Source organism: Schistocerca americana, chromosome 2, assembly GCF_021461395.2.
Source record: "Schistocerca americana isolate TAMUIC-IGC-003095 chromosome 2, iqSchAmer2.1, whole genome shotgun sequence".
Classification (NCBI taxonomy): domain Eukaryota; kingdom Metazoa; phylum Arthropoda; class Insecta; order Orthoptera; family Acrididae; genus Schistocerca; species Schistocerca americana.
The window spans coordinates 1,027,408,860-1,027,435,814 of record NC_060120.1 but is presented as its reverse complement, the minus strand read 5'-3'; the positions used below and the strand labels follow the sequence as shown (position 1 = coordinate 1,027,435,814).

The 26,955-nt window shown below is 37.2% G+C and overlaps 1 protein-coding gene across 1 annotated transcript in view; it reads right to left on the bottom strand.

Annotated features, from left to right (window-relative positions):
- The window catches only part of LOC124594646 (kinesin-like protein KIF13A), a 404,453-nt gene that overhangs the window by 65,938 nt on the left and 311,560 nt on the right, over positions 1–26,955 (bottom strand). The window contains exons 27-30 of the mRNA XM_047133014.1: positions 22,468–22,663; positions 19,099–19,113; positions 6,038–6,106; positions 964–1,175 (exon numbers count right to left, since the gene is read on the bottom strand). Of these exons, the coding sequence (XP_046988970.1) occupies positions 964–1,175; positions 6,038–6,106; positions 19,099–19,113; positions 22,468–22,663 (492 nt within the window). The remainder of the gene's footprint in view (positions 1–963; positions 1,176–6,037; positions 6,107–19,098; positions 19,114–22,467; positions 22,664–26,955) is intronic.

Genomic DNA, 26,955 nt, shown 5'->3' with positions numbered 1-26,955 from the left:
TGTGAAAACAGCCACATCACCTACCAACTTCACTGGAGCCACCCAAAATATTCGATGTGGGTAACATCATGAACTAATAATCCACATGTATGAATGACCTCTGCTAAATTGAGGACAGGGTCAAATGCAACACCCAGTTGTAGAGGATGGTGTTTAGCACAATATGGTTAATTTTAATAACTACTTCACATCATGAGCCATCTAGATCTTACTCCTAAACCCGCTTTTTGTAATTGTGGGTCTTTAAATTTCCCCTCCAAAACGTCCTATATTCCCACAACCCCTTGCCTCAATATAAATTTCTTCCAGTCATTTTCTTGCTCAGTGTCAGCCTCTAACTTCCCATAGAACTTTTCCCTTCCTCATCATCTCCATCTTGAAGTCTCTTATGCCAAATTTTCCACCTTCCCACTGTAATATTTCCTCAGAATTTCTCCTAGCAACCACTTACCATATCTTTGATGTAGAGGCTGCCATGTCCGCTGCATACACCTGTGTGTTTACACACTGGCGCAACTTTTCTTAACGTTGTCCACTGCTGTTCAACACTCTCTCCACCCCAAGTCTCTTCCATGTCTTCAGTACTACTCACTCTAGCCATATTACAGAAAATTAGTGAATATGTGTTACTTACTTTAAAAGGATCTCTGTGAGGTATTTGAGCAGTGCACTTTAGTGTTGTTACTCATCCAAATATCTTTCCATAGGACATAAATAGTGACTAGTGAGAAAGCTGGTGCCCAATGGTACACCAAAATGGTAATACATAATGGCCACCATCAATATGTTAACAGTTATAGAAGATTTGTCACGTCTGTCATATTTTACTCACATACAAGTTCTGTAATTTTTGCATCTTACTGTTGAGCTTGTTTGATGATAATTAAAACATCCTCTTTTTTACCAAACACCCTCATACTGCCCAACTGAAACTGAAAATAGCAAATATGGTTATACACTTACTTGATAAGACTCTGACTCAGAAAATTCAGGATCACTGTAAATGCCATCTGGGTCTGCCAGCTCTGCTTTTGAACTCGTATTAGACTTGGGAGCACTCGAACATTTCTGCTGGACTGTCGCGGCATCTTTGCTTGTAGCTGAGTGGCTGCACTGCTCCTCATGGAGTGTCGTCATTCGGAGACCGAGCTTCGTGGCTGCAAGGTTGGGAGATGCTGTTGCCAACAACAGACACTTAAGAACTAAGAAATACATCTAAGAAAGTCCACTTATGATCTTACTTTCAGCAAGAGATAATTATGCAGTTCTTTCCGATAGAAACTGTGTGCAGCATTTTTCAGATTAAGAACATGGTAAAAACTCTGCAGTAGATTACAATTATAAACAATATTTTATTTGGCTAAAACTGAAATTTTGACAATAAATGGCATGCACAGTGTAATTCTCATAGTTTTCTTAAGAGTACAAGGCAACTATGCTGGAATGTCAAAAGGTAGGTTACAAAAGTACAGTCATGGGTGTTATGTATATCAATGAATACTACTGCACTAACAGTCCATGCTGCAGTTGTATGATTATAAAAACATCAGTGCTATTAGTAATTAATAAATATTGATGTTTAACAGAGATTGTTATTTCTAATATACAACTAGATTCAGGCATTGTGGCATGCATATTACAGAAATGTGCTCTGTACATAAGCAAAATTAAAAAGGTTAATGAGTTTTACAAAATGGAAGCTCTATAAACAAAGCTTGTAACTCAAAGAACAAGTTTTCACTATTCAGAAGTATGGCAGACAGTTAAATTGCCAGTTTCATATAAGCTACAGAATAGGTTTCTTTAGAGCTGATTTGGTACAATTATTAAAATTTTAGATGGCTTTGTACACTCCATGTTACCTTCAAAGTTCTTTATTTATCTACTAGTTTTTATACTATGTTCACAATTCATGAGTCCCACAAGAGAGAGTAGCACTCAAGAATGAACAGTATTTAGTGTCATGTACAGCTATTTTTCATTGATAACATCCCCACAGCTCACACGTCTTTGTGCATTTATGCACTGCTCTCTTGTAAATTTGTCACTATGCCCTAACTCCGGAAACAATCAACTTATATTTATACTTGAGTGTTTATTTGTTTTGCCGGTGCACTTTATATATGTGCAGCACTTCATTTTAAGTCTTACAAAGTACTGTGCCTAGTGGAAATTCTAAATGATGATGCAGTCAACAGTACGAATCCCTTTCTGATGTATCGTTAATAGGGATAAATGTTCCATTTTTCTGGACATTTAAAGCAATAATTGAGTTCTTGTAGAGTAAACCGCAGTGGATAAGGTGTCAGCATAAACAAATGAATTTTTCTCTTTTGTTCATGATAGGCAACATATTTCTGTGTGTTTTACTATCAAATACAAATTAGAAAGGAAATTAAACATGGCAAGATATTTCCTAGTCTAATACTCATGTAGTGTTGAGAGAACAGATGTCAAGATATGGAGAGTAACTTTACATATTATTAGTACAGTCTGCTGTAACAGGTCTGTTTAGGATGTGGCTAGGTGAGCAAGAACATTTGCTCACCACTTGGGAAGTGAGCACCTGTGCTATACTATGGCAATCTGACTCAATATGTCATGCATAGGAAGAGAAAACTGTGTGCTGTCTTTGGAGAAATGACCATGTATTAAGTTCCCCAAGTCTTTAACATAAGTGTATATACTTACAGGCAATGTTTAAAGTGTAGAGTAGCTCATTTTAAATTGATGAAAAGCAGCACGATGGCCAGGTTAAGTACTTCAAAGCAAAGGTGAGACACACTAACATAAATTAATATGACTTCAGTGTAGGATGCTTAGTTGCAGTTACTACTTATAAACCTACAGTGTGACAGGCAGTTGTGTGATAAGTTTCAAAATAAAATAAGTATGTACAGCTGTATAAAAAATTTCTTCAACATACACTGATCAGCCATAACATTATGAACACCTACCTAATAGCCAATATGTCCTATTTTGGCACAGATAACAGTGGCAACACTTCATGGCTTGGAAACAATGAGGCCGTGGTAGGTCAATGGAGGGAGTTGGCACCACACCTACATACAAGAGTCACCTAATTCCTCAATTCTGGGAGGGGGGCGGGTGGGGGGGTGGGGGGGGCAGGGGGGATGAGCTCTGATGCCACATTCAATCACATCTTGGATGCATTTGATCAGATCCAGATCTGGTGAATGGGGGGGGCCAGTACATCAACTGGAAGACCCATTGTGTTCCTTGAACCACTCCATCACACTCCTGGCCTTGTGCCTTGATGCATTATTTTGCTGAAAAACGTCACTGCCATTGGGAAATATGATCATCATGAAGGGGTGTATGTAGTCTGCGACCAGTATATGATAGTCCTTGGCTGTCATGGTGCCTTGCACGAGCCCCACTGGACCCATGGATGCCCACAGGAATCTCTCCAAGAGCTTAACGGAGCTGCCGCCAGCCTGTCTCCGTCCCACACTACAGGTGTCAAGGAGCTGTTCCCTTGGAAGATGACAGATTCGCAACCTCCCATCGCCATGATGAAGGAGGTATTGGGGTTCATCAGACTGTGAAATGCTCTGCCACTGAGCCAATGTCCAGTGTTGACAGTCACGTGCCCGTTTCAATTGTAGTCACTGACATCATGGTATTAACATTGGCACATGCATGGGTTGTCAGCTGAGGAGGCCCATTGTTAGGAGTGCTCGGTGTATTTTGTGTTCAAACACACTTTTACTCTGTCCAGCATTAAAATCTGATTTTAGTTCCACCACAGTTCACTGCCTGTTTTACCTGTCTGGCCAGCCTACGATACCAGACATCTGTAATGAGGGGGTGGCCACCCACCCCACGATGTCTGGACGTTATTTCACCGCATGTTGAAGACACTCACCACAGCACTACTCAAACACCTGACAAGTCGTGCAGTTTTCAAAATGCTCATGCCGAGCCTAATGCCATCACAATTTGCCTTGGTCAAACTCGGATAGATCACATACCATTCCCATTCTACACACAAACAGCATGCTCACTGATACTACATGCACTGTACGTGTGTCTCACTAGCAGTCATTTCTCACCAGATGATGATGCTATTGCCTGGATGGGTTTACATCTGTAGTACGTCAGTGGTCATAATGTTCTGGCTGCTAGTATAAATTTCCAATTTAAAAGTTTGTAGTTATGATTACGTCAATGTCTGGACATGTGTACTTGTGTGAATGACTTTTTTATTCAATGAAGAGGATGTAATCTATCTAAGAGTCTCACTGACAGATTTCAACCTAAAAGCTTATCTTTGAATTAGCAGTGCTCAGAAAGTGATACAAGACATTGATGCTTTAGTAAAAAGCCAAATAAGTAGTATTGATTGAATTCCAGTATTTTTATGTTTAATATGTGAATAAAATAGTCATGAAATACAAGTTGATGTCAGTTTAAACTTTGCCCAAAAATGGCAATCATCATAAGACTGTTCAGTCATGAAAAATATGTTTCATACTCATCCCACTAATTAAAAGAAAGGTAACTTTCACTTCATTTGCCATTTCTCATCAATGTAACTAAATTTTCTGCAAAAGGCATTAATTAGCCACAGTGGACTGACCCATCACTGTAGAAATAACATTAGTGGCCACAGAACAGATTCATTGACAACATCATCTCATGTAGAGGTACCTTATTTGATTCCTCCATCCCCTGCCCACCCTTCCCCTTCTCATGCCATTAGTCCCCGTGAACCAGATGGTTGCTCATTGCTGTGGCATGAGCACGAGCTAGCTCCCAAGAGTAGACTGGTAAACAGGCCTGTGATATAAGTGTTTCTCAAGATTTTTTATGACTTTTCCAATGAAATTAAAAGAAAAAAGCTATCCCTCACCTGATCCTTCACATTACTGTTGTTAAAGTGAGGCAAACATAGCCATCTTATTTTAATGTGCATAGTTTCTGACAAATGGATACTGAAATAAAAGCTGCATTAGTATTTATTAATACAGAGTTATATGAGGTGATATAATATCCATTTCCATTTTATGTTCTGCCACACTTAAATTAGATTCTTAAGATTTCTCCAGCATTTATATAGGTGATAAGCAATTTTGCATTGCTCCATAACTTTAAACTATATTCAACATTCAGAAAAACATCAGTCCAGTTCTAAATATGGATGTGACACATTGGTAGAGACATCAGCTGGTGCAGCATGCAAAAACAAAATATAAAGACGACTTGGATGTGGCCACACATTTAATTTCACTAAAAAGCTCAATGAGTTAAGAACGAAAATGTTAGGTGTAACTAGTCAGCACTTCCTTGTGGGGTACAAAACAATAACAGCAACATAAGGATAATCATACAGGATCATACAATGTGAAGCATATTTACAAGGTGGAAAAAAGTGATTAATGTAACATATGATCCCTTCCCTTATGGATGAAGAGTTTCTTTCTCCAAAAATGCTGTTTATCTTACTTTAAACCATAAATAAATAAATATTTATGTATAAAGACTGACAAGAAATAGCACCCTAACACAAAACCACTCAACCTGGTATCCTTTACTGTGTTGAGTGAGTTAAATAATCAAAGATGTTATTATTAATTTTAGATAAGTCTCCAAGTTGTTGAAAAATGAAAGCCAAACAGGTTTTGCCAGAAAACTACTGGTAATAAAAGAAGCTGATTGCTATGACTGTATTTATTCAATACTGCAAAGCTTATGCAGCTTTAAAAATGCACTTAAAATGTTCAGCATTGACTACTACAGAGTTTCTTGATATAATATTAAAAGAGCAGTTATTAACAAAAAAACATTGCCAGAAATTTTGAAAAAATATTGTTAATTTGTACCTGTACTTTTCTCATACTGACTGTTACCAAACAATACTATTGTGTGTTCAACCCATAGTAAAACTCCTTTTTGCATTCTCCCAACAGGAAAGGATCATAACACGGCCAACCGAGCAAAGAGTTGAAACAACACAGAAGGTATGACATGTAGCAATCACTGGAAAAGACAGAAATATGGGGGAGCAACCTACGTTTGGGCCCGGCCGGCTGCAGGCGAAGAGAGTTGAGGTTCAGGTTCAGATTGAGGAATGTAGGGCGAGCTGAAAAGAGCACCACACCATCATAATACAGTAAACAACAGACACCAGTGACAAGAAGGTGCTTGTAGCTAAATCCTGGGTGTGAAACTGAGTATTAGTAAGTTCCGGATAGTTACACAAATATGCAGGGAGCAACACAACAATGTTCCTCTGGTTACAGATACTATACAGTGCAATTCAGATATTGAAGGGTAACACATAAAGCTAGGGAAACTTGTTAAACACTTTGTACAAAACACAGATCTGGAATATTTTATTGTACATTTAGGGTAAAAAAGCAGGGTTCTTCTAATGCAGAAGATAAAAGATTAATATCCCAGAATGTATAGCAGCAAAACTTATCACATAGATGTAGTCATACATGTATACATTGTTGCATTGCCACAGAACACTTATTACAATGTACAATACGTAAGAGAGAGAGAGAGAGAGAGAGAGAGAGAGAGAGAGAGAGGGAGGGAAGCACTACAATACTGCAGAAGTGTTGTTGAAGTGCTCTCTCTCTCTCTCTCTCTTTCTCTCTCTCTCTTTCTCTCTCTCTCTCTCTCTCTGAAACCTCACTGGTAGTTAACATTCATTAAACTGTCTTGGTTCAACTCCATTTCTCTCTTGCTGTGCATGCTTCTCGGTATGAGAAGCAGAGCAACGTACCGACACCATTTCTACTTCCTCTCTGAATGGTCTCTCTTCTTTCAATCACTGATTTTCTTTTGCTCATGGAGCTACTTCTTGTCCCATAGTTAGAATTTGTTTGTTCCCATATTTGTGGTCTACCATCAGGGTAGTTTTACATCATTTTAGATATCCATTAATAGATGTTTGTCTCCTCTGCTATATGTTTTAGTGTCATACTTCAGCCCACTAGTTCCAGTGTGCAACATCATCACCCTAGCAGTGAGCAAGGAGTATATAATCACAACATGTGACTAATGCGGATAAGACAATGAGGATCTGCATCAACTAAATAAACTGAGCCACTGTTCATTCTCTTTTAACTGTGATGTTAATTGGATTTTAACGACAAAAATAATCAAGTACTGATAATATAATGTAAATGGATACATAAAAAATCTACTCACCAAGCAGCAGCAGGAGAAAACACACACACACACACACACACACACACACACACACACACACACACACACACACACACAAGGATTTAACTTTCACAAGCTTTCGGAGCCAGTGCCTCCTTCTTCTGGCAGAAGAATTGAAGGGGAAGGAAGGGGGGGGGGGCAAAGAAAAAGGATTGGAGAGATTTAGGGAAAGGGGAAACGTTTAGAAAAGTCACCCAGAACCCTGGGTCAGGAGAGACTTACCGGATGGGATGAGAAGGAAAGATTCTTTCCTTTTGCCAGTTACAGGGCTGGAATAGGTGGTAGTAAGAGCGTGCTTAGGGCAAGTCATGCAGTGGGGACAGGCACATGAATAGAAGCTATAGGGTAGAGACATGGGTGCAGAAGGAGCATAGGGTCTAACAAGGATATTGCAGAGACTGGGAGGGTGATGAAAAGCTATTCCAGGTGTGGTGGGCAAAATCTCAGACAGAATAGATCTCATTTCAGGGCATGATTTTAGGTAGTCATGGTCTTCTTGAAGTGTGATTGATACATTCAACACCAAGATAATACTGGGAGACAATTGGTGTGCTCCAAAGTTATTGTTTTGGAGGGGGTCAGCAGTACCAGGATTGCATGTGATGGCCCAGAAACCTGCTTTTGAACTAGGCTGTTGGGACAATTACGTCCAATGAAGGCCAAAGTGAGAAAGGTGATGTATTGCTGTAAATAATCTGCATCCAAACAAATACGTTTGCCATGAATGCCAAGGCTGTATGGAGGGAACGTTTGACATGGAAAGGATGGCCACTGTCAAAATGTAAGTACTATTGCTTGTTAGTAGGTTTGATGTGGACAGAAGTGCGTAGCTGGCCTTCGGTGAGGATGAGATCAATATTATACATCAAGGAAAGTGGCTTGGTACTTGGAATAGGACCATGTGAAATTTAATTGGGAGAAGGTATTTAGAGACTCCAGGAATTTTAACAGGTCAGCCTCACAATGAGTCCATACGGCAAAGATGTCATCAATGTATCTAAATCAAACCAGTGGGTGAAGGTTTATGGACCGCAGGAAATCCCCCTCCAAGCGATCCATGAAAAGGGTTATGGCTAATAGCTTTTTTCTCGCCCTCCCAATCTCAGCAATATCCTTGTCAGACCCTTTGCTCCTTCTTCACCCATCTCCTACCCTATGGCTCCTACCCCAGTGACCGCCCCCGCTACAAGACTTGCCCCATGCACCCTCCTACCACCATCTATTCCAACCCTGTAACTGGCAAAACATATACTATCAAAGGGAGAGCCATCTTCGAAATGACATGTCATATACCAATTGCTATGTAAACACTGTTCAGCATTTTACATCACCATGGCTACCACCCAGTCATCAGTCAGGATGAATGGGCGTAGGCAGAGGGTATACACAGGCAACACACAATATCCTTCACAGAGCATGCTGTACAAATTGACCTTGGTGCTTGTTTCACCACGCATGTCATCTGGATTCTTCCTCCAGACACCAGTTTCTTAGAAAAATGGCTCTGAGCACTATGGGACTTAAATGCAGTGGTCATCAGTCCCCTAGAACTTAGAACTACTTAAACCTAACTAACCTAAGGACATCACACACATCCATGCCCAAGGCAGGAATCGAACCTGCGACCGTACCAGTTTCTCAGAACTCTGCAGGGAGGAACTAGCACTACAACATGTCCTTGGTTCTCACCACCCACCTGTCCATAATTTATGTAAATTTCTTCTGTCTCGGATTTTATTCACAGTAACTACTCCTTTTTTCACTCTATTTTAGTTTTCTATATCTTTCATTTTCTGACTTGTCTATTTTTCAATGTCCCCCCTCCCACTTGTTACATACAATGCACTTAGCTTTTCACTCTTATTAACTTTTGCACAATATTTTATTAGTACTCTCTGTCTTACATATTACCCCATCTTCCACCTTTAAGCTCTCAGGTTTTCAAATCTCATCCGGTGCAGTCCCCAACAATCAGTCTTTCCTTTTCATCCCGTCCAGTAAGTCTCCCCTGACTCAGGGTTCTGAACAGTGCCCCTTTCACTAAATCTGAACAGTACCCCTTTCCCTAAATCTCTCCAGTGCTTTCCCTTTATTACTCTTTCTTCCACTTCAGCTCTTCAGCCAGAAGAAGGCGCCATTGGCTCCGAAAGCTTGTAAAAGTTAAATCCTTTTGTGTCTCTGTTCTCCTACCGCTGCTTGATGAGTAGATTTTTTATCTGTCCATTTCAATTAGATTTTAAGATATTTAAGGAACAAGTGAAAGAAGAGCATACATATAATCCTACAATTTACTTAAATCAGGGTTCCCTTTTAGATGTCATTTTGCTACCTGTAACACATATTCCACAATATAATGTTCTACTTTTCATATATGGATTCCCTAATACTGCAATTTGCAATCTGCGTCCATGTCCATCTACAATCTGTGTCCATGTCCATCCAGTCAATGCCCTTAAACCAGTTCTTGAGCACAAAACTATTAACAGTTTACAAATAAGCATGTGGTATGCCCTGAAAATAACAGATGCAATATCAGGATGCCAAAAGGCAAACCATCTTTTTTTTTCTTTTTTGTTTTTGCAAATGATTAATGCACATGCAGCTCAACCAAACGGACACAAACTTTCCACTGTGGTGTATATGATTTGCATTGCAGGAAATAAAGGCTCAAGAGAACTTCTAAATTCTAATGCACTTATTGTTATAATTACCATCCGAGATCTGGAGTGACAAAATTCAAAATACATTATTGATTATTACACATCTGACACCCATTTCTGAGAAAAAGTTCTCTCTTGACTATTCCATTACTGTCTTCAGTTATATGCATTCGTACTACTCTTGCATGTTTTACAATTTACCCACCTGCAATTAGATAACTATTTTGTCTTTTCTACTGTTTTAAGCTCCAGCAAAATATTTCCTTGGTCTATCCATCATCCATTCACCTTGCTACATATCCTACCCCATCTCCAATTCTTTTTCATCAGAATTATAATTTTTTGTCAATTTCTAATCTGATCCTTAATCCATTTCCTTATTCTCTTGGCTCTCCAAGCAATTACCATTGTGCACCTCTCCACCTATAATACTTGAACAGTTGATGTCTCATTCTCACAAGGCAAAACTGGCAATAAAGACTAATTGAGAATTTTCCTTCCTGCACAGATTGGAAGTACAGATTTGAAACAACTATATAGTTTATAAAAGTGTGTCATTCCATTTTTGCCACCTGCCGAGTCCTCAGCCGCTTTATACTAGATTTTCAGGACTACTTTCAAACTTACTCTGTTATGTTCTTCATTATTTGTTGATATTTGTGTCACAACAGGAAAACAATACATCAGCAGCAGAACAAAGACAGTTGAGATATGTTCCATTAATTTGTATTCCTTCTTCATTTCCACATTTAAGGATCTAAATTCTTTCTTTAGGGCTGCTGAGAATAGCTTTGGATGATGTGGAATCTTCTTACCCAACTATTGTTTCAACTCTCAATTTCCTAGTACCTAATGAAGTATATACTAACGAAAGGTGAACCTTCAGTTAAAACTTCCAGGCTGAGAAGCTGTGATCATTATATAAAACTATTCCTTGATGTTTCATCCCTGAATGTGGGAGACAACTGCTGTTACAGTTTTACTTCTGAATATCTGTCTTGCAGTTGGAGAAAAAATGTCCAGCAATAGTTTTATATATTGACCATGACCTCTCAGCCCGAAAGCTTTCATGGAAGTAAACACCAGCCACAACAGCCAACATTGTATGAATGGTTGAACCAATTCCTTGTTTCGCCAAGGCTGTCTGTACAGATTTCTCACAAGCGAGTGAAAAACAGTCTTATAAATCCCAGATAAAAAGATAATCATATTCATTACTCACTTTTATAACTTTGTTCATGACTTATGAATGGTCCGTTGTGTTAAATCCATTTATGATGACAGTTTGTTCCTTTGCTGGATTGAAATCCAATGCCGCCTCCCCCCTTCTAAAATGCAGTTGGTGATACGTTTAGGGGTTTAGGGTAGTAAATGGAGATATACATACATTTTAGGGTAGATGTCGATAGAGCATAGCTTTTTATGTCTTCAAATGCTTGTACAACATTTTCTCTGGAATCATCCCTGAAGTTTCCTGGAGAACAGTCATTCTCTAATCTCTGTCCTACTTGCACTTTAAAATCCCCAGCTATCATCTTGCAGTGGGCTTTGCTCTCACTTTCCAGTTTTCTTTACCTCATCTTAAGAATATGTGCAAGTTGGTGCATAGAGATGAACAATTTCCACGAAATATGGATTTTTTTTTAATCTTGCTATCATGTCTGAGATTTGTTCAGTATCTGTAAGAATTTATTTTTAAAGATAGACGTGTGGGCAGACAAAACCCTAATGTTTGGCATGTCATCAATAGCAATGGATGAAGAATAAGAAGAGCATGATATGTATAAAAACCATACAATAAATGATCCATGCATTATTCAACAGTTTTGTATTAAGATACGGATGTGTTAATTAAGTTCAGAAAGACAGACAATTTCCTAGAGTAAATCAGTTATATTACAACAGGGATAAAAGAGAAAATTAATTTACCAATAAATATTTATTTCTGGACTGAGTATTAAAGGCAGAGGAGAGAGAGAGAGAGAGAGAGAGAGAGAGAGAGAGAGAGAGAGAGAGAGAGACAGAGAGAGAGAGAGAGAGACAGAGAGAGAGAGAGAGCTCTGTGTTAATGAAAATAATGATAATGGGGACTGCTTCACAAAGACCAAAACATTTGGTTACATATTTTCGCCATATGGCAACTAAACCTGTTGGTATTGATAATTATCTCATAACGAGTGGTGACTGAATAAAATAACTATGAGTGACTCTTCAATAATCAAAATCTTCAATAATCATAGCAACTCATTCTCAACTAAGCTTGAAATTTACAAAGATACTCCATTTCAGAAAATATTTTATTTTGTTTTTCTGAAGATATCTTAAGAAAATAGATAACAATGAATAGTGCAACATTTAACACGTCTAACATATCCACTGTTGTACAATAAAAAGCTACTATTACTGTAAATGCTGCATTTATATTGACATTTAACTGAGGTGATTGCTGAAAAGAAGCTGAATAGATACTTATGTTTGCACTGAAAAAGCAAAAATCCATGAAATCAACAGTTACATCGTAATTTTTGTGTTGAGCAATATTAAGAAACTGCATAAAATTAGGTAATCCTTCATAACCATTAGTTAAATCTCTTTAAATTTTCTGATTTCATGGAATATTCTTCAATTTTTCAAACGATGAACTGATAAAGCATTCCTTTCAGCAGATATCTGACAAAATAAAAATTCAAGACACACAAATAACTGTTAAAAGATACAAGTTACAATTTTTCAGCCTCTGTTTAAAGTCAGAGAGACTGGAAGAAAAAAAAAATGATAAACATCTATCTTCAATTTGTTACACAAGGACAAAACATCAATTCTGTACTAACATTTAAGATTATGTGGAATCAATTTCCAACAGAAAAAAAATTGGATGCCATGCATTTATAATATTTATTCGAAAGGATTCTACACGGTTCATATCACGAACATATAATTTTACTACCTTACGTATCCGGATCACATAAACTTAATTTTGTTTGTTTAGTTTTAAAATTCTTATTGCAATCATTTCTGTCAACAGTGAATAACATTCCACATAAAGATTCTTTAGCTTTTCTAGAAAATAAATATAATTCTGGGACTCACGTATGAATGAGAATCAGCATGCACAGACACTGACATAAGATATATTGATATCCCAAGACAGTTATCCAAACACTATTTGCCATTTGTTTACAATTTAAGGCTGTTACTTTCCTTGAAATTGTAAAGCTACACACCCAACTTATTTAAGGAAAATCTCACTGTGTTCGCCACATGAGGTAAAAATATCTACTATGATAGATTCGACACATTCTATACAAACAATACTGCCATTTTCTATGTTCCTTTCTTGTGATTTCCCTTCAGCCACAGATGAAGGGCTACCCAGGTATCTGTGTTTTTGTCAACACTGTTACAGTTACTCTGGGCATTTCTGGTTGCTTTGGAAATAGATATTAATGGCCATAAAGTAAATTAAACACTACATGTAAAATCCTTCAGTATCCTGCTGGAAAACCACCTAAAATAGGGTCGTCATGCAAATAAACTAGTCAAGAAGCTCAATTTGCAATGTTCTGCATTTTTCAGTTATCTTACATGGTACTGATATGAAGACAATGTTGCCAGCTTATTTTGCTATTTTTACTGCCTTTTGCTTTATAGAATTCCCTTTGGATGCAATACAGCTAAAGGGAATAAAGTATTTATTTGGTAATAATTTAGTAATAGCAGTAAGGATATTTTATAAAGTAGGTAACTGCACATTTCACAGAAGACTATTGCACTCACTTCCAGCTGCGCTTATTTGTTAATGGTGTTCCTTAATAATAATAATAAGTTTTAGAGGAACTGTGATTTATACAAAGTGATTTCAACATAGACTTTGCCACCTTGTCCAGGGCCTAAAGTGGGGTTCTGTACTCTGTTAGGGATTCTTTCAAAAGAGCCTTACCAGTCTTTAATATAATTAATTTCATAGCAAACATATAATAGGTAACAACAGAAAATGATCTGAAAATCTAAAAAACTACATTAAATTATAAGTACACTCTCCTGTAGAAATCATAAACTATATAAAGGAAGTGAGTCCCTCTTCTGGGCCATAGAGAGATTGTATAACGAGCTTATAAAAAAAGTGAAACTGACATATACACTGCAGGCAGTTACCACAATCTACCAATTTCTTTAATATTCCAAGGAAAGTAACTTCATAATGTAGGATTCTTTCTTCCTCATTTGTTAGAACATAATATTATTTCCGAAGGTAACACAGGACTATTTCCTTAGTATGCAATGCGTTACCATCTTTCAGTGCAAATCACTGTAGTGACAACAAATTTTTTTAAGGAATCATTATGTGGAATTTAAAATGGTGTCATGCAATTCAAGATGCATTCCATCTGAGGTACCGGGAACAATTCTGAACCTCTGTGACTTTAAACTAGCTACATGTAACATTGAAATCAGAGCAGTGTTATTCAAACTTCATGATTCACAACTACTGGTATACACACCAAGTTATTTATGGTGACTGGCTCTAATGTATTCAAAATCCAAGTGCAAAAATATAATTGAGAGTTACACTATCACTGTACCTCTTCAATTACATAGTTTGATACAGCACCATACAGAAAATGTCCTGCAGCTCATCACCTCACATAATGCTGATGCTACATATCTACATAATAAACAAGGTTGCAAGAAGTGCCACTCAATACTCAGTTTTAAACTGACAACTAAAAACCTACAGGGATAAATGAAGTAACAGCTGAATAAAGTGTATTTCCTCAATATTCTTTCTTCTCTTTGCCCTTTCTTGCCTGTTCTTCTCTTGTTCTCTCTTGGTTTACCATTTCATGCTTACTCACAAATGATCATTATTAATAATTGTTAATCATCTCAGAAGATGTGACTTTTCATGCTTTCCTGACAGCTCTGTTGCAAATACGCTTCTTGGGTTTGCCGTCGTATTGTACTGTGTAACTCGCACAATATTTCATCGATGCAACTGCTTGACATCATCAGTTGGTGGTAGCTGCTGCTGTCACTGCTGCAAGGTGCGACTGATGATAATCATGCGGCAGTGGCGGAATTTATCATTCCGGAAGCAGGCAATATGCGATATGCTTTGCCATGCCTTCCGTTCTAAGCAAACTCAAAGCAGGGATGCAAACGAAGATGCAGAGGCACCTACTGCAACAGCATTCTTGCCCTATTTTGGTGGCATGTCTTCGAGAATAGAAAGAATCTTCAAAAAGCATGACATCAAGTGTGCTTTTTGGCCACCAGCAAAATTAAGGAATATATTGTGCTCAGTCAAAGACAACCTTGGCCTTAGGAAATGTGGCGTGTATAAAATCCCATGCCAATGTGGAAAATCTTATATCGGATAGACATGGCGAACTGCACAAGAATGTTAAATCGAACATCGTCGTCATACGTGCCTGGGGCAACCTGATAAATCAGTGGTAGCGGAGCATTGCCTGGTCACGGGACATTGTATGCTTTCCGAACAGACGGAAATTTTATCCCCAATGTCATCTTTTTTCTGGGACTGTGTTGTCAAGGAGGCCATTATATCAGTACGGCGGACACTCTTATCAACAGGGATGCATGTTTTCAACTAAGTGCTGCCTGAAATCCAGCACAGGCTGCCATTAAATCAAAAACAGGGAAAACAAGAACTTCTGATTCATCATGTGACACAACGCACAACTGAGATATAGTTCAGACTTTAACCGCAGGAGCGTCTGGCACACAGTTGCTGCCCATAGCACACACAGATGGAATTTCTGCGGCTCCCAGCAGGGGGCGCCAGGAGCGCTGCTTTCCTCCAACTACGTGCGTCTTTCCATGCACGCACATTGCCTGCTCCTGGCACAATAAATTCCGACACTGCTCCTCAATTATCATCAGTTGCGCCTTGCACCAGTGACAGCAGAGCTACCACCTCCTGATGATGTTGAGCAGTTGCATCGATGAAATACTGTGAGAGTTACACAATACGATCCAGCGGCAAACCTGAGAAGCGGATTTGTCTCAGAAGATGTTAATAGTGCTTAAAATGGTACTGCTGACAGAAATTAGTTCTCAAACAGAAACCAGGTCTAATAATCCAGTAATCAAAATCAATAAATTGGAGAAACATACCACCATATTTCCAGACAAATTATTAGCAAAGGAGTCACAACAGTCGGAGCGTGTAAGGAGAAACCACCAATTACGTATGTCAAACAATGGAAAGTCCAGGGTGGAATAACAAAAATATGAAAAGGATAGATAGCTAGTCACCCTAAAGAGACTTTGAGCCACAGATAGATATTATGAAAAGACTGCTAAACTAGTCCAGCCATGGAGGAGACAGTTCACAAGAGTCTCATTCAAATAATAGTTGAGTACTGCTTGTCAGCCTGGGACTCTTACCAAGTAGAATTGATACATTAAACAGAGAAGATCCAAAGAAGAGCAGCACCTTTCATTGCACTTTCATTTAGTAAGTATGGAAGTGTCACGGAGATGCTCGCCCAGATTCAATGGCAGGTGCTACAAGACAGGCACTGTGCTTCACAATGCACTTAACTGTTAAAATTCTTAGAGTGTACATTCCTAGAAGAGGCAACCAAAATATGCTTTCTCCTAGATATCTGTCATGAAAGAAATACCACCTCACATGGAGACTTACCAACAATAGTTCATCCCGCACTCCATTCCTTGGGGAATACAGGGGCAATCTAGATGTAAATGAAAATGTGGAAAATGGTTGAGCTACAGTGGTATGGACATTGAAGACTTTTCTTCATCTACCAGTGCACCACTTCATTCAGCAAAATGTTTAAGTGGACCTCCTTGCTTATTCCCCTATTTCAGCAAATACGATCACATTCCAAAAGATAAAGCAAGGGCATATAATGTGTGAAAAGAGGGCAGAAACATGGAGGCACAGAAGATTTTACTACTATAATAGGCAACCTATTTCCCCCCACAAAATAAAAGTTTACAGACTGGAGATCTGGTACATAGCATGTAACATCTGTTTTAATGATGTTCTTCCATCATGGAAATTTCCCCAATCACCTACACAGGAGAGGCATTAGACACTACCTAACTTGTTTGTGCAACTCAGCATCAAAAGGTAACTTAAACTGCCACTAATATTTACCATTTTTCATTCAACAATACAAAAGAATTGTAAATGCTCAGTTGCCATACTATGCTGTTATGATCTGTTATCAGATGTTGTGCTTATAATGGCCTCACACAATTTTAATTAATTATCTGTACCATTTATGTAATAAAGTGCTGGGTGCACATCACAAATGCTCAAAAAAATCTTCTAAGGATTTCCACATGCCAAGGAAGATAATATATTCCATTGTCTCATTATGTGTCCTAGCTCCAAAAATCTTCCATCACTACCCATTCCTCTATCGGCTATTTACTACCTTCCATATGTACAGCTACATACATACTCTGTAAGCCACTGTATGGCACATGGCAGAGGGTACCACTACTAGCCATTTCCTTCACTGTTCCATTTGCAAAGCCCCATATGCACCTTCAGATCAAATATACCATTTTATTGATTTCAACCAGAAGAACATTCTGTATAACATTATTTATAAATATGTCTGCTTGTGTCTGTATGTGTGGATGGATGTGTGTGTGTGTGCGCGCGAGTGTATACCTGTCCTTTTTTCCCCCTAAGGTAAGTCTTTCCGCTCCCGGGATTGGAATGACTCCTTACCCTCTCCCTTAAAACCCACTTCCTTTCGTCTTTCCCTCTCCTTCCCTCTTTCCTGATGAGGCAACAGTTTGTTGCGAAAGCTTGAATTTTGTGTGTATGTTTGTGTTTGTTTGTGTGTCTATCGACCTGCCAGCGCTTTCGTTCGGTAAGTCACCTCATCTTTGTTTTTATATATAATTATTTATAAATTCATATATAGCAAAATTTGTTTTTCATTGATCTATTTCTATATAATATGCACATCTAACTGCTTTAAAAGTGAATTCTAACTTAGATTTCTCTCCATAATAACATGGTAAACTAAAATAAGGAAATCGCTGAAATGACTACGAAGCTGCTAGAATAATTTTAATCATAGTGTAACTCAAGTAACTGAAACATTACTGACAAGATCATCTACAAATGCAAGACCATTAATGTTTGAATAACACTGTTCTAAACTACACAAAATGCAACTATACAACATCTTCTGTGATCTTAAGTGTAATTATGAACACTGATTTCTTATAACCCAGACAGAGGCTATGGGAGTAACTATCCAAAAACAGCAATAAAACACTGTGCAATGTCAACAGATAACCACAGAATAATTTGTTGATGTTCCTGCTGTATTCCTGCTATGGTACACAACTCATTTTCTCAATTTCTTCAGGATTCAGGAGTAGGATACTACTCTAAAGTCAACACAACACAATGCTTAAAACTCACAGAATCAATGAGTTTCTTATAGCGAAACTTTCTGTGGAAGACTAGGGTTGAATTTATGTGAAACAAATCACTATAACAGGTGAAATGATATCTACAGTATGCAAATATTTGTTTCATGGGTAAAACACTCTTCCACAATATTTTTTCTTTTAGTAAATTGAAGAAAATAATTACGTTGTAATATCAGAAATGACAAACAACAGTATACAGTGCTGATATTGCAACAAGCCACAAAAGACACAAATATTTTGCACTTTTAAGGCCTGGCAGAAATTAGCAAAAACAAAAATGCCAGATTTTCAACTTGGTAAATTATTGCAAAACATAGTCATGAAAAATATCAGAGGAAATTTTACACCCCACAGAATTTTAAAAGGAAAGGTAATGCCATGCAATAAAGCAATAAGATAAACAGTAGTGTCTCAGGAATTCCTAGTCAAACTACAAATACAGCAACGGAAGCTACTTGGTCTATCCTAGAACAAACAGCATTCACGATATTACCCAACTGAGTGGATCATTTATTTCACAATATACAATATAGAGATTATTGTCTTTTCTCTCTGCATATAGCATCTTCTTTTCACAAAGGTATTAAGCCAATGAAATGCACTATCTCTAGACCAAAACAAACATATGTTAAATGTACAATTTCATAAACAAGAAGTAGCATCAGGTTTTCACTATCTAGTCACAGACCAAAATACGTCACACTCAGTGCAAGTAAAATGTCACAAATGCTGAAGGTCTACTTAAAATTCATAGCAAAACAGAGAACAAGCTCCATTTTACCTGAGAGGATGGAGCCTAGGTTGCAGAACAAAATGAAACAATATGTCAGAGTAAAGATGTTGGCAGCTGGTTTTAAAAATATATCCTACCTTCAGGATGATTATTTTTGTTGGACATGGCAAGTACAATAACCACTATTTTTCTCATTATTAGGTCACTATTCTTGGGTTCCCTAACAGTACTTGGAAATTAAGAAAGTTACGAAATACACACAGAAAGAAGGAAAATTACATTTAAAGTCAAATTATTATAATTATTTTTGTGCAAGTATTTTCTTATAATGTTAGTGAATGCAAACAAGGAAGAGATTAATACAATATAGATGTCAGCTGTGCAAAAGAAACTAAAGCTATAATTCATATTCACATCTACATGAAATATTAGATTGAAAATGGGAACCCATACAACAGTAAATGTATTTTGTCAACAACCTGTGCAAATTTCTAATGCATATAACTGTGGAATAAATATCTTACTTGTGAAAAATCTGTCATTGTACCAAGAGCAACAGCAGTGCTAGGAGACAGACATAGGCAAAAAGAGTTGATATACTGAGCCATAGTTACATTAAAATAGTAAAAGGGAGCACAACCCAAACAGCAGCAAAAAAACAAATAAGTAAATATAATCAAAGCAAGCTGCCACTTACGGGGATCTGTGATCACAAAAACACACACAGGTGAAAATGAGAGCAAATGAAAACATATCTTCCATGTGAAGTACTTATAAGCACAGATAAGCTGTTTATACAATTTGTTTCTTTGACTGTAATATACACCGGTGTGGATATTAGAGGAGAGACTTTATAGATAGTTTGACGTACAGCAACTGGAGGCTTAACCAGTACAGTGTTTCTTTCTGCTAGTGTTATTACTGTTATTTTGACTGTTTTTAATCATAATTCACCTGTAGCAGGATCTCATTTACCTTACAAAAATCATATCAAAAATACCAGATTATTCAAACTGTCTATGTACTGTCCTTTCACACAGAAATATAATTTTTGACCACCTTTTCCAGTTACTTTCTCTCATTCTGCAATTATGTCTTTTATAATCTATAGTTCTTCCTTTTCTAATGTCATTACAATTTCAGCCATCAGACATTCACTGCTGGATGAAGCTTCCTCTACAGCTCTACAGTTTTCCATGCATTATGGTCTTAAAACACACACACACACACACACACACACACACACACACACACCATCCATTCACTTAGTTACATGTCTAGTCCATTCCACTTCTTCTTCTGTAGTTACAACTCTTTTTTTCCACTCCAATCTCTTTACAGTTCCACTTGCCCATTTTCCTGCTTCTCCTTGTAATTCCCAACGTGCATCTATGCATCATTAAGTGAGCAAACCTCCATTTGTAAATGGTTTTCATATTAAAAGTCCATCCCCACGGTCATTAAGTTGAAGCTAGTACCCACACTGATTGGTAAACCTTCTGCATTGAATGCACTGGAATCTTTGTTTTGAAAACTCAATACAGCTCTCCAAACCTACACTTAATATTATAATAGTTTATTTTACTGTCCATCCAGTCATTACCATTAAAAATACTGGTACTATGACTTCATCATCAATGTAACTTCTACAATTAAAACAAAATGGGTAACAGCCATGTTTTAATTTATTAGTAAAGCATATTCAGTGATGATTCTGTAATAGTTTTGATTCTAAAAGCACCCCTCCACCCTCCCCCCCTCCCAACACTTCTGTCCTTCCTGCTATCCTCATGAAAGACACAGACATATATCACAAATACAAACAGTGAACATACGAACATAGTATTGTCAAAGTAGGAATTTTTTTTAAAAAAAAGGATGCATAACACAGCACTGAGTGTGAAACGCATACTGACACACTAAAATTTGCAAGACGTTACCTGTAACTCCATCTTTATGAATCTGATGTTAAGTGCATACAGAAACCTCACACTTCAAGGAAAATATGAGCTCTGAAAAACCAGGATAACTGAGTAATGGATGACCAGTAAAGTTTTTCACTTTAAACTCAACTGATGATGAAAGAAAACTACAGTTGTCATAATAATAGGGAAAAGAAACACTAAACACTATTAGCAACTCATAGAAAACATCAAATCCTGAAGCAAAACTGCACACAACTCTATAGCAATTTTATAAACAAAACAGTCCACACCCTGTTTTTGTTTAGCTGTTATGACTGGTTTCAACTGAAGTAGATCTTCAGATTTAAAACTGAAATACAGGAGGACTGTTACTGCTAGTGGCATCTGTTGTTGTTGTAGCCTATAGTACTTGAAATAGCAAAAAATTTATATGATCACCACTGATTATTCTTTACTAGTAAAGTGAAATGTTTCTGATAAAATGTTTCTTAACTTGCTTAGGAGGGGTAAAGCAGAATAATACCGATAATATATCACTATTTCAATGGGCAGGTTATACATTATTTTAAATTAATTATTGTTGATTTTCTGGTTTACTTTCAAACCTTTATTAGTAGTTGTATATCTGAACTAGTGCCAAACAATACTATGGCATCTCAATAAGGAAATTGGTTCAGATATGTTACATTAATCCATATTCTTTTTTCATTTTCCCTACTTAAAGACACAAAAACTTCCTCATCTTTAACTTCTGTTCCTTTATTCACATCGAATGGTTTCACATTGCTCATCTGGCATTACTTCTGACACATTATTTTTATTATTAATTATCTCTGTACCTGATTATTCTCTTGATCAATACAAACATTCAAAGAAATCATTAAATGGTGGGATAATTTTCCCTGTGTTGCTGGCCACAATGATGTCTGCTTTGTTAACTATAAAATCAGGTGTCTGCCTTACATGTGTTTGTATTTTTCTTTCTTCATTTCTGATGTAACTTGTGTAAATAAGCAATTTTTCTCTGTCCATTTATGATCTGAGGAACAGCTTCAGAATGATAGAATTGAAATCAGGAACAAATGACATAATTCTGAAGCCTTGATTTCTGAATAATTCTTAAAATTTGTTATCATGGAAGATATGATTCAGCAACTGAATAGTTCAAATATTACACAGACAAAAGAACTTCCACAATATAAGCAAAATAGTTAAGTTAGGAACTGCCATAACAGAAAACATTGCAAGATTCTGAATATACCTGGAAAAAATTTGACACCAAATTTGGGAAGTAACTGTAATCTTACCATTATCGGTGAATGAAACAAATGTCTGTTATATTAAAACATTTTGTGCTCCACTGCTATCTACACAGCTATATAAGATGATTGTCTTACAAAAGGAAAAAAAGAGCACTGTCATTAGCAAATGATATTGGAGGGCAAATAACTAAAACATTTAATTTTATACACATTGGTTGAAAAATTCTTACTCAGTCCAAATGGTTTTGTTGGTGTTGTTATCATATCACCATCTGCTGAATTGGCTTTTGCAAAACCAGGAGATGTTGAAGGGCGTCCTCTGCTTTCCCTGTGCATAGAATTGTTCAGATGCTCCAAGTTAAGGTCTGTAACACTCTCAGACCTTGCGACTCCACCCACGTCGGAACTGCTATCGAACCGCATAATCTGAAAAGACGGAAAGTAACTAGATCATACAAAAGTATCAAATTATTTCATAATATTGACAACCTTACATCTAGAAAAAACTTTGGTAATTCCACTGTATGCAGCTGTACATGAACAAGGCTTATAGCTCAATAATAAAGAAGATAGTTTTGTACATGTTGGCATGTGGCAATAACCAAGCAAAAATAAAATTTAAAATAATAAATCTGTGATGTGTAATGATACCTAAAGTACAAAGGTTTATCAGGGACCACATCATATATAAAGAAAGGTAGGTATTTATAGTAAATGCCATATGTGTTCAACTTTACCAAAGTAACCAACCTTGCCTTAGAATGGTATCTGAAATTCAGAATTCTAAACACTCCACTACATTTAATACAGTGGGTCCCAGGAGGATCAGCTAATAATCAGGAATATGACAAGAATGATCATTTGAAGCAAAAAAATATATATTAAAATGAATGTAAATAGTCTCAACTGCAAGAAATATTTTGTTTTGACGTTGCCGGTTTTGGTCTGTTTTGGACCACCTTCAGATGTCATACTGAAATATGAACCTATAACAGAATTAGAGGGATGTAGTAACATACAAGATACATCACCAGTAGCTTGCAACAACTAGTTGCTATCACAACTTTGAAATCAGCTCCTGTGAAACATGCGTATCGTCACCTTCAATCCACTACCATGGTAAATAATGGTGTCGGTCAACCAGTATTTTCACTGCCACTATGATCTAAGAGCAATATGCAATTACTTGCATGCATTTCTACATGTCACATGCATGCCTCTATGTATTTGACATCCAGCTGCTGTCGCAGCTCTGAAATCCTCTTCTGCTGGATGGCGCACATCAATATGACCACACTATCTCCATGGGAACCACTAGTGTTGCCTAACTACCATCATTGCTGCCATGCAGTCTATGAGTTTATGATAAATCTCCACTGATGACTATCAGTATTCTCACAACCAATTATGACTGGTTATCTCTTTTACACATATTTTTTTTTTTATCACAGATAGATAAAATGCTGTTTATAGCAGTTACTTTGTATAATATAAGGCACCTATTTCTTCATTTGTTATTAGCTTTAGTGTAACCATTCCATATATATTGTACTGAAACAACTTTTTTGCATCCTGTATGCCTAATTGGCTATCACTGATGTAATTTGGTATTCAGTGGGCGGAGCATCACATATTTAAGCAACAGCCGCATTGCTCTCCTTAGTGGTTAGCATTCGTGGGGTCGTAACACCTGCTCTGTTCACTGTCACAACCTATCATCATGAGCATAATTTCTTCTTTTATTATTTGTTATGTAAGACATATTTTATATATTACTGCTTCCCGTTTCTTGTGGTCGAGACTGTTTACATTCATTTGAAAATAATAAAAAAATGTTGTCCTCAGAGAGAAATGTTCGCAAAAATTACTAAAAACATTATATACATGGGTTCTAAAATGCATACCTTGGAGCTATGAGCCATTTCATACTGTGAAACAAATCTCTTCTTCTGCAAGCTCTTTGTTTTCCGTGTTTTGAGAGGTGGTAGTAAGAACACGAAAAAAATATCCAGTAAACATGCACTCTAAAGTGCGTATCTTAAAAGCTATGAGTGCTTGTTCATCTTCACTATTGAGAAACACATCTCTCCTACTGAACAAGTGCTAATAGATCTTAAGGTACACATTTTAGAGTCCATGTTTATTAGACTTTTTTTGTCTGTACTACCTCCTCACAAAATACAGAGAGCAAAGAGCTTGCAGTAGAAGAGATTTGTTTTGCAGTGTTGAAGATGAAGAAGTACTCGTAGCTCTTGATAGACTTTTTTGCTTCAAATGATCATTTCTGTCATATCCCTGAATATTGATCATTCCTTCTGGGACACCCCGTATATCAAGCACAATAGTTTCTGCTATTGCCACCATCGTTTCTGAAAGTATTTGTATGGAGTGTAGCCATGTATGGAAGTGAAACATGGACGATAACTAGTTTGGACAAGAAGAGAATAGAAGCTTTCGAAATGTGGTGCTACAGAAGAATGCTGAAGATAAGGTGGGTAGATCACGTAACTAATGAGGAGGTATTGAATAGGATTGGGGAGAAGAGAAGTTTGTGGCACAACTTGACTAGAAGAAGGGATCGGTTGGTAGGACATGTTTTGAGGCATCAAGGGATCACAAATTTAGCATTTGAGGGCACTGTGGAGGGTAAAAATCGTAGAGGGAGACCAAGAGATGAATCCACTAAGCAGATTCAGAAGGATGTAGGCTGCAGTAGGTACTGGGAGATGAAGAAGATTGCACAGGATAGAGTAGCATGGAGAGCTGCATCAAACCAGTCTCAGGACTGAAGACCACCACAACAACAACAACAACAACAATTGCTACCATGTAACTCAGGGTCTGAAGGTTGTGCACAGTTATAAATACAAGAAGAAGTAGGGTATTGGAGTAGGTATCCTAACATGTTCCAGGAAAAATGCAATGTCTGGAAACACTTTGCGTACACCTAATGAGTATTGCTATAGGCTAAAGAAAAGATCACTCCACTCTAATAGAAATGTGAATAATAAGTGGAACTTCATACAATGGAGCTCCAGAAACTACGGTGTTCAGGCTCTTGTAGCAGTTGTAATACTCATTAAGGGCTTCCCATTCATCTTAAAGAGTGGAAATAAGTCATTCAGAAAATCATCAATAACATCACTAAATCCATGTCATTCAGTTATGTAGCAGTGTTAACCGTTCATGCTAAGTGTGTTGGGAATTACTGGAAAGGGCAGAGACACAAACAAATTGATCAGGCAACAGACTGAGGCAGAAGCCATAATTATGATTTTAATGAAAGTGAAATATGGGTGAGCAGTATAAATAAAGGATGGGACAAGACAGTTCACTGATGGCAGAAATAAAAAGACTGAACTAATGATGCAATGGAAGTTGAGAAGAGGAAATTAGAAAATGTGTAGAAACATGCAGGAACAGCTTGGATGTACATTGCATGTCCAGAAAGTATGCACCATTTTGTAAAAAATAAAATAAAATAAAACAAAAAAACACACACACAAAAACATATTTTCAAACTGAAATTTATTTTTATAACAAAGAGCATTTCTTAAACTATTTTTCTGCATACCTGCCACCATTGTTCAGACATCCGTCATAGTGGGAAACCAACTTTTCTAAGCCATCTTCTTAGAAAGACGACACCACTGAAGACGGCCATGGCAGAAAATTGTTTTTTGCATCATCATTGCTGTCAAAGTGTCTCCCTCCAAAATCATGCTTGAAGTTCAAGAACAAGTGGCAGTCAGAAGGTGAGAGATCAGGGATGCATGGCATTGAATGCTCATTAAAGGCATTGTGTTGCTTTATGACAACACAAGTCCCCATTCTGCTGGTGTCACTCAAACTTTATTCAGCAATTTGGTTGGGAGCAGTTACATCAGCCACCTTACAACCCCGATCTTGCACCTTCTGACTACTAGTTGTTCTTTAACTTTAAGCATGATTTTGAAGGAAAGTGCTTCGACAGCGATGGCAATGCAAGAAACGGGGTTCAGCACTGGCTGTCTTCACTGGCAGCAACTTTCTATAAAGAGGGCATAGAAAACTTGGTTTGCTGCTATGACAAATGTCTAAATAATGATGACAACTATGTATAAAAATAGTTCAATACATGTTCTTTCTTGTGAAAACAAATTGTGGTTTTAACAAAATGTCTGACAAGCTTTTTTTTTCTTTTTTTTTTTTTTCCAAAATGTTACTTTCTTTACAGGCAGGCCTCATATATTGCTGAAGTCAGTAATGGATGGAAAAGTCTGGAGGAGGGCTTTATCTAGCAGCAAGCATCACATGGCTTCTGACTACATTCAATTAATGCAGAACTGATAACCTAGCTATTTGGTCCCCTCTCCCAAATCAACCAACCAAACATTTGTGCATTTTTGAGCTCTAATGTACCCTTTTGATTTGTCACAAATTTCTTGGTTCTTTTCTCACCCTTTAATCCTTTGTCCATTAGAGTTCACTGTCCCCCCCAAATCAACCAACCAAACATTTGTGCATTATTGAGCTCTAATGCACCCATTTAATTAGTCACAACTTTTTGGTTCTTTTCTCATACTTTAACACTTTGTCCACTAGAGTTCACTGTTTTTCTGCATTTCAGCTTCAATTAAGCAATTTGTAGGGTTAGAGATATTAGTTGTAATATTGCTGCCTTGCCCAACAGAGTAACGCCAGGTAAGCATTTATAGCTTCATACTTCAATGTATTTA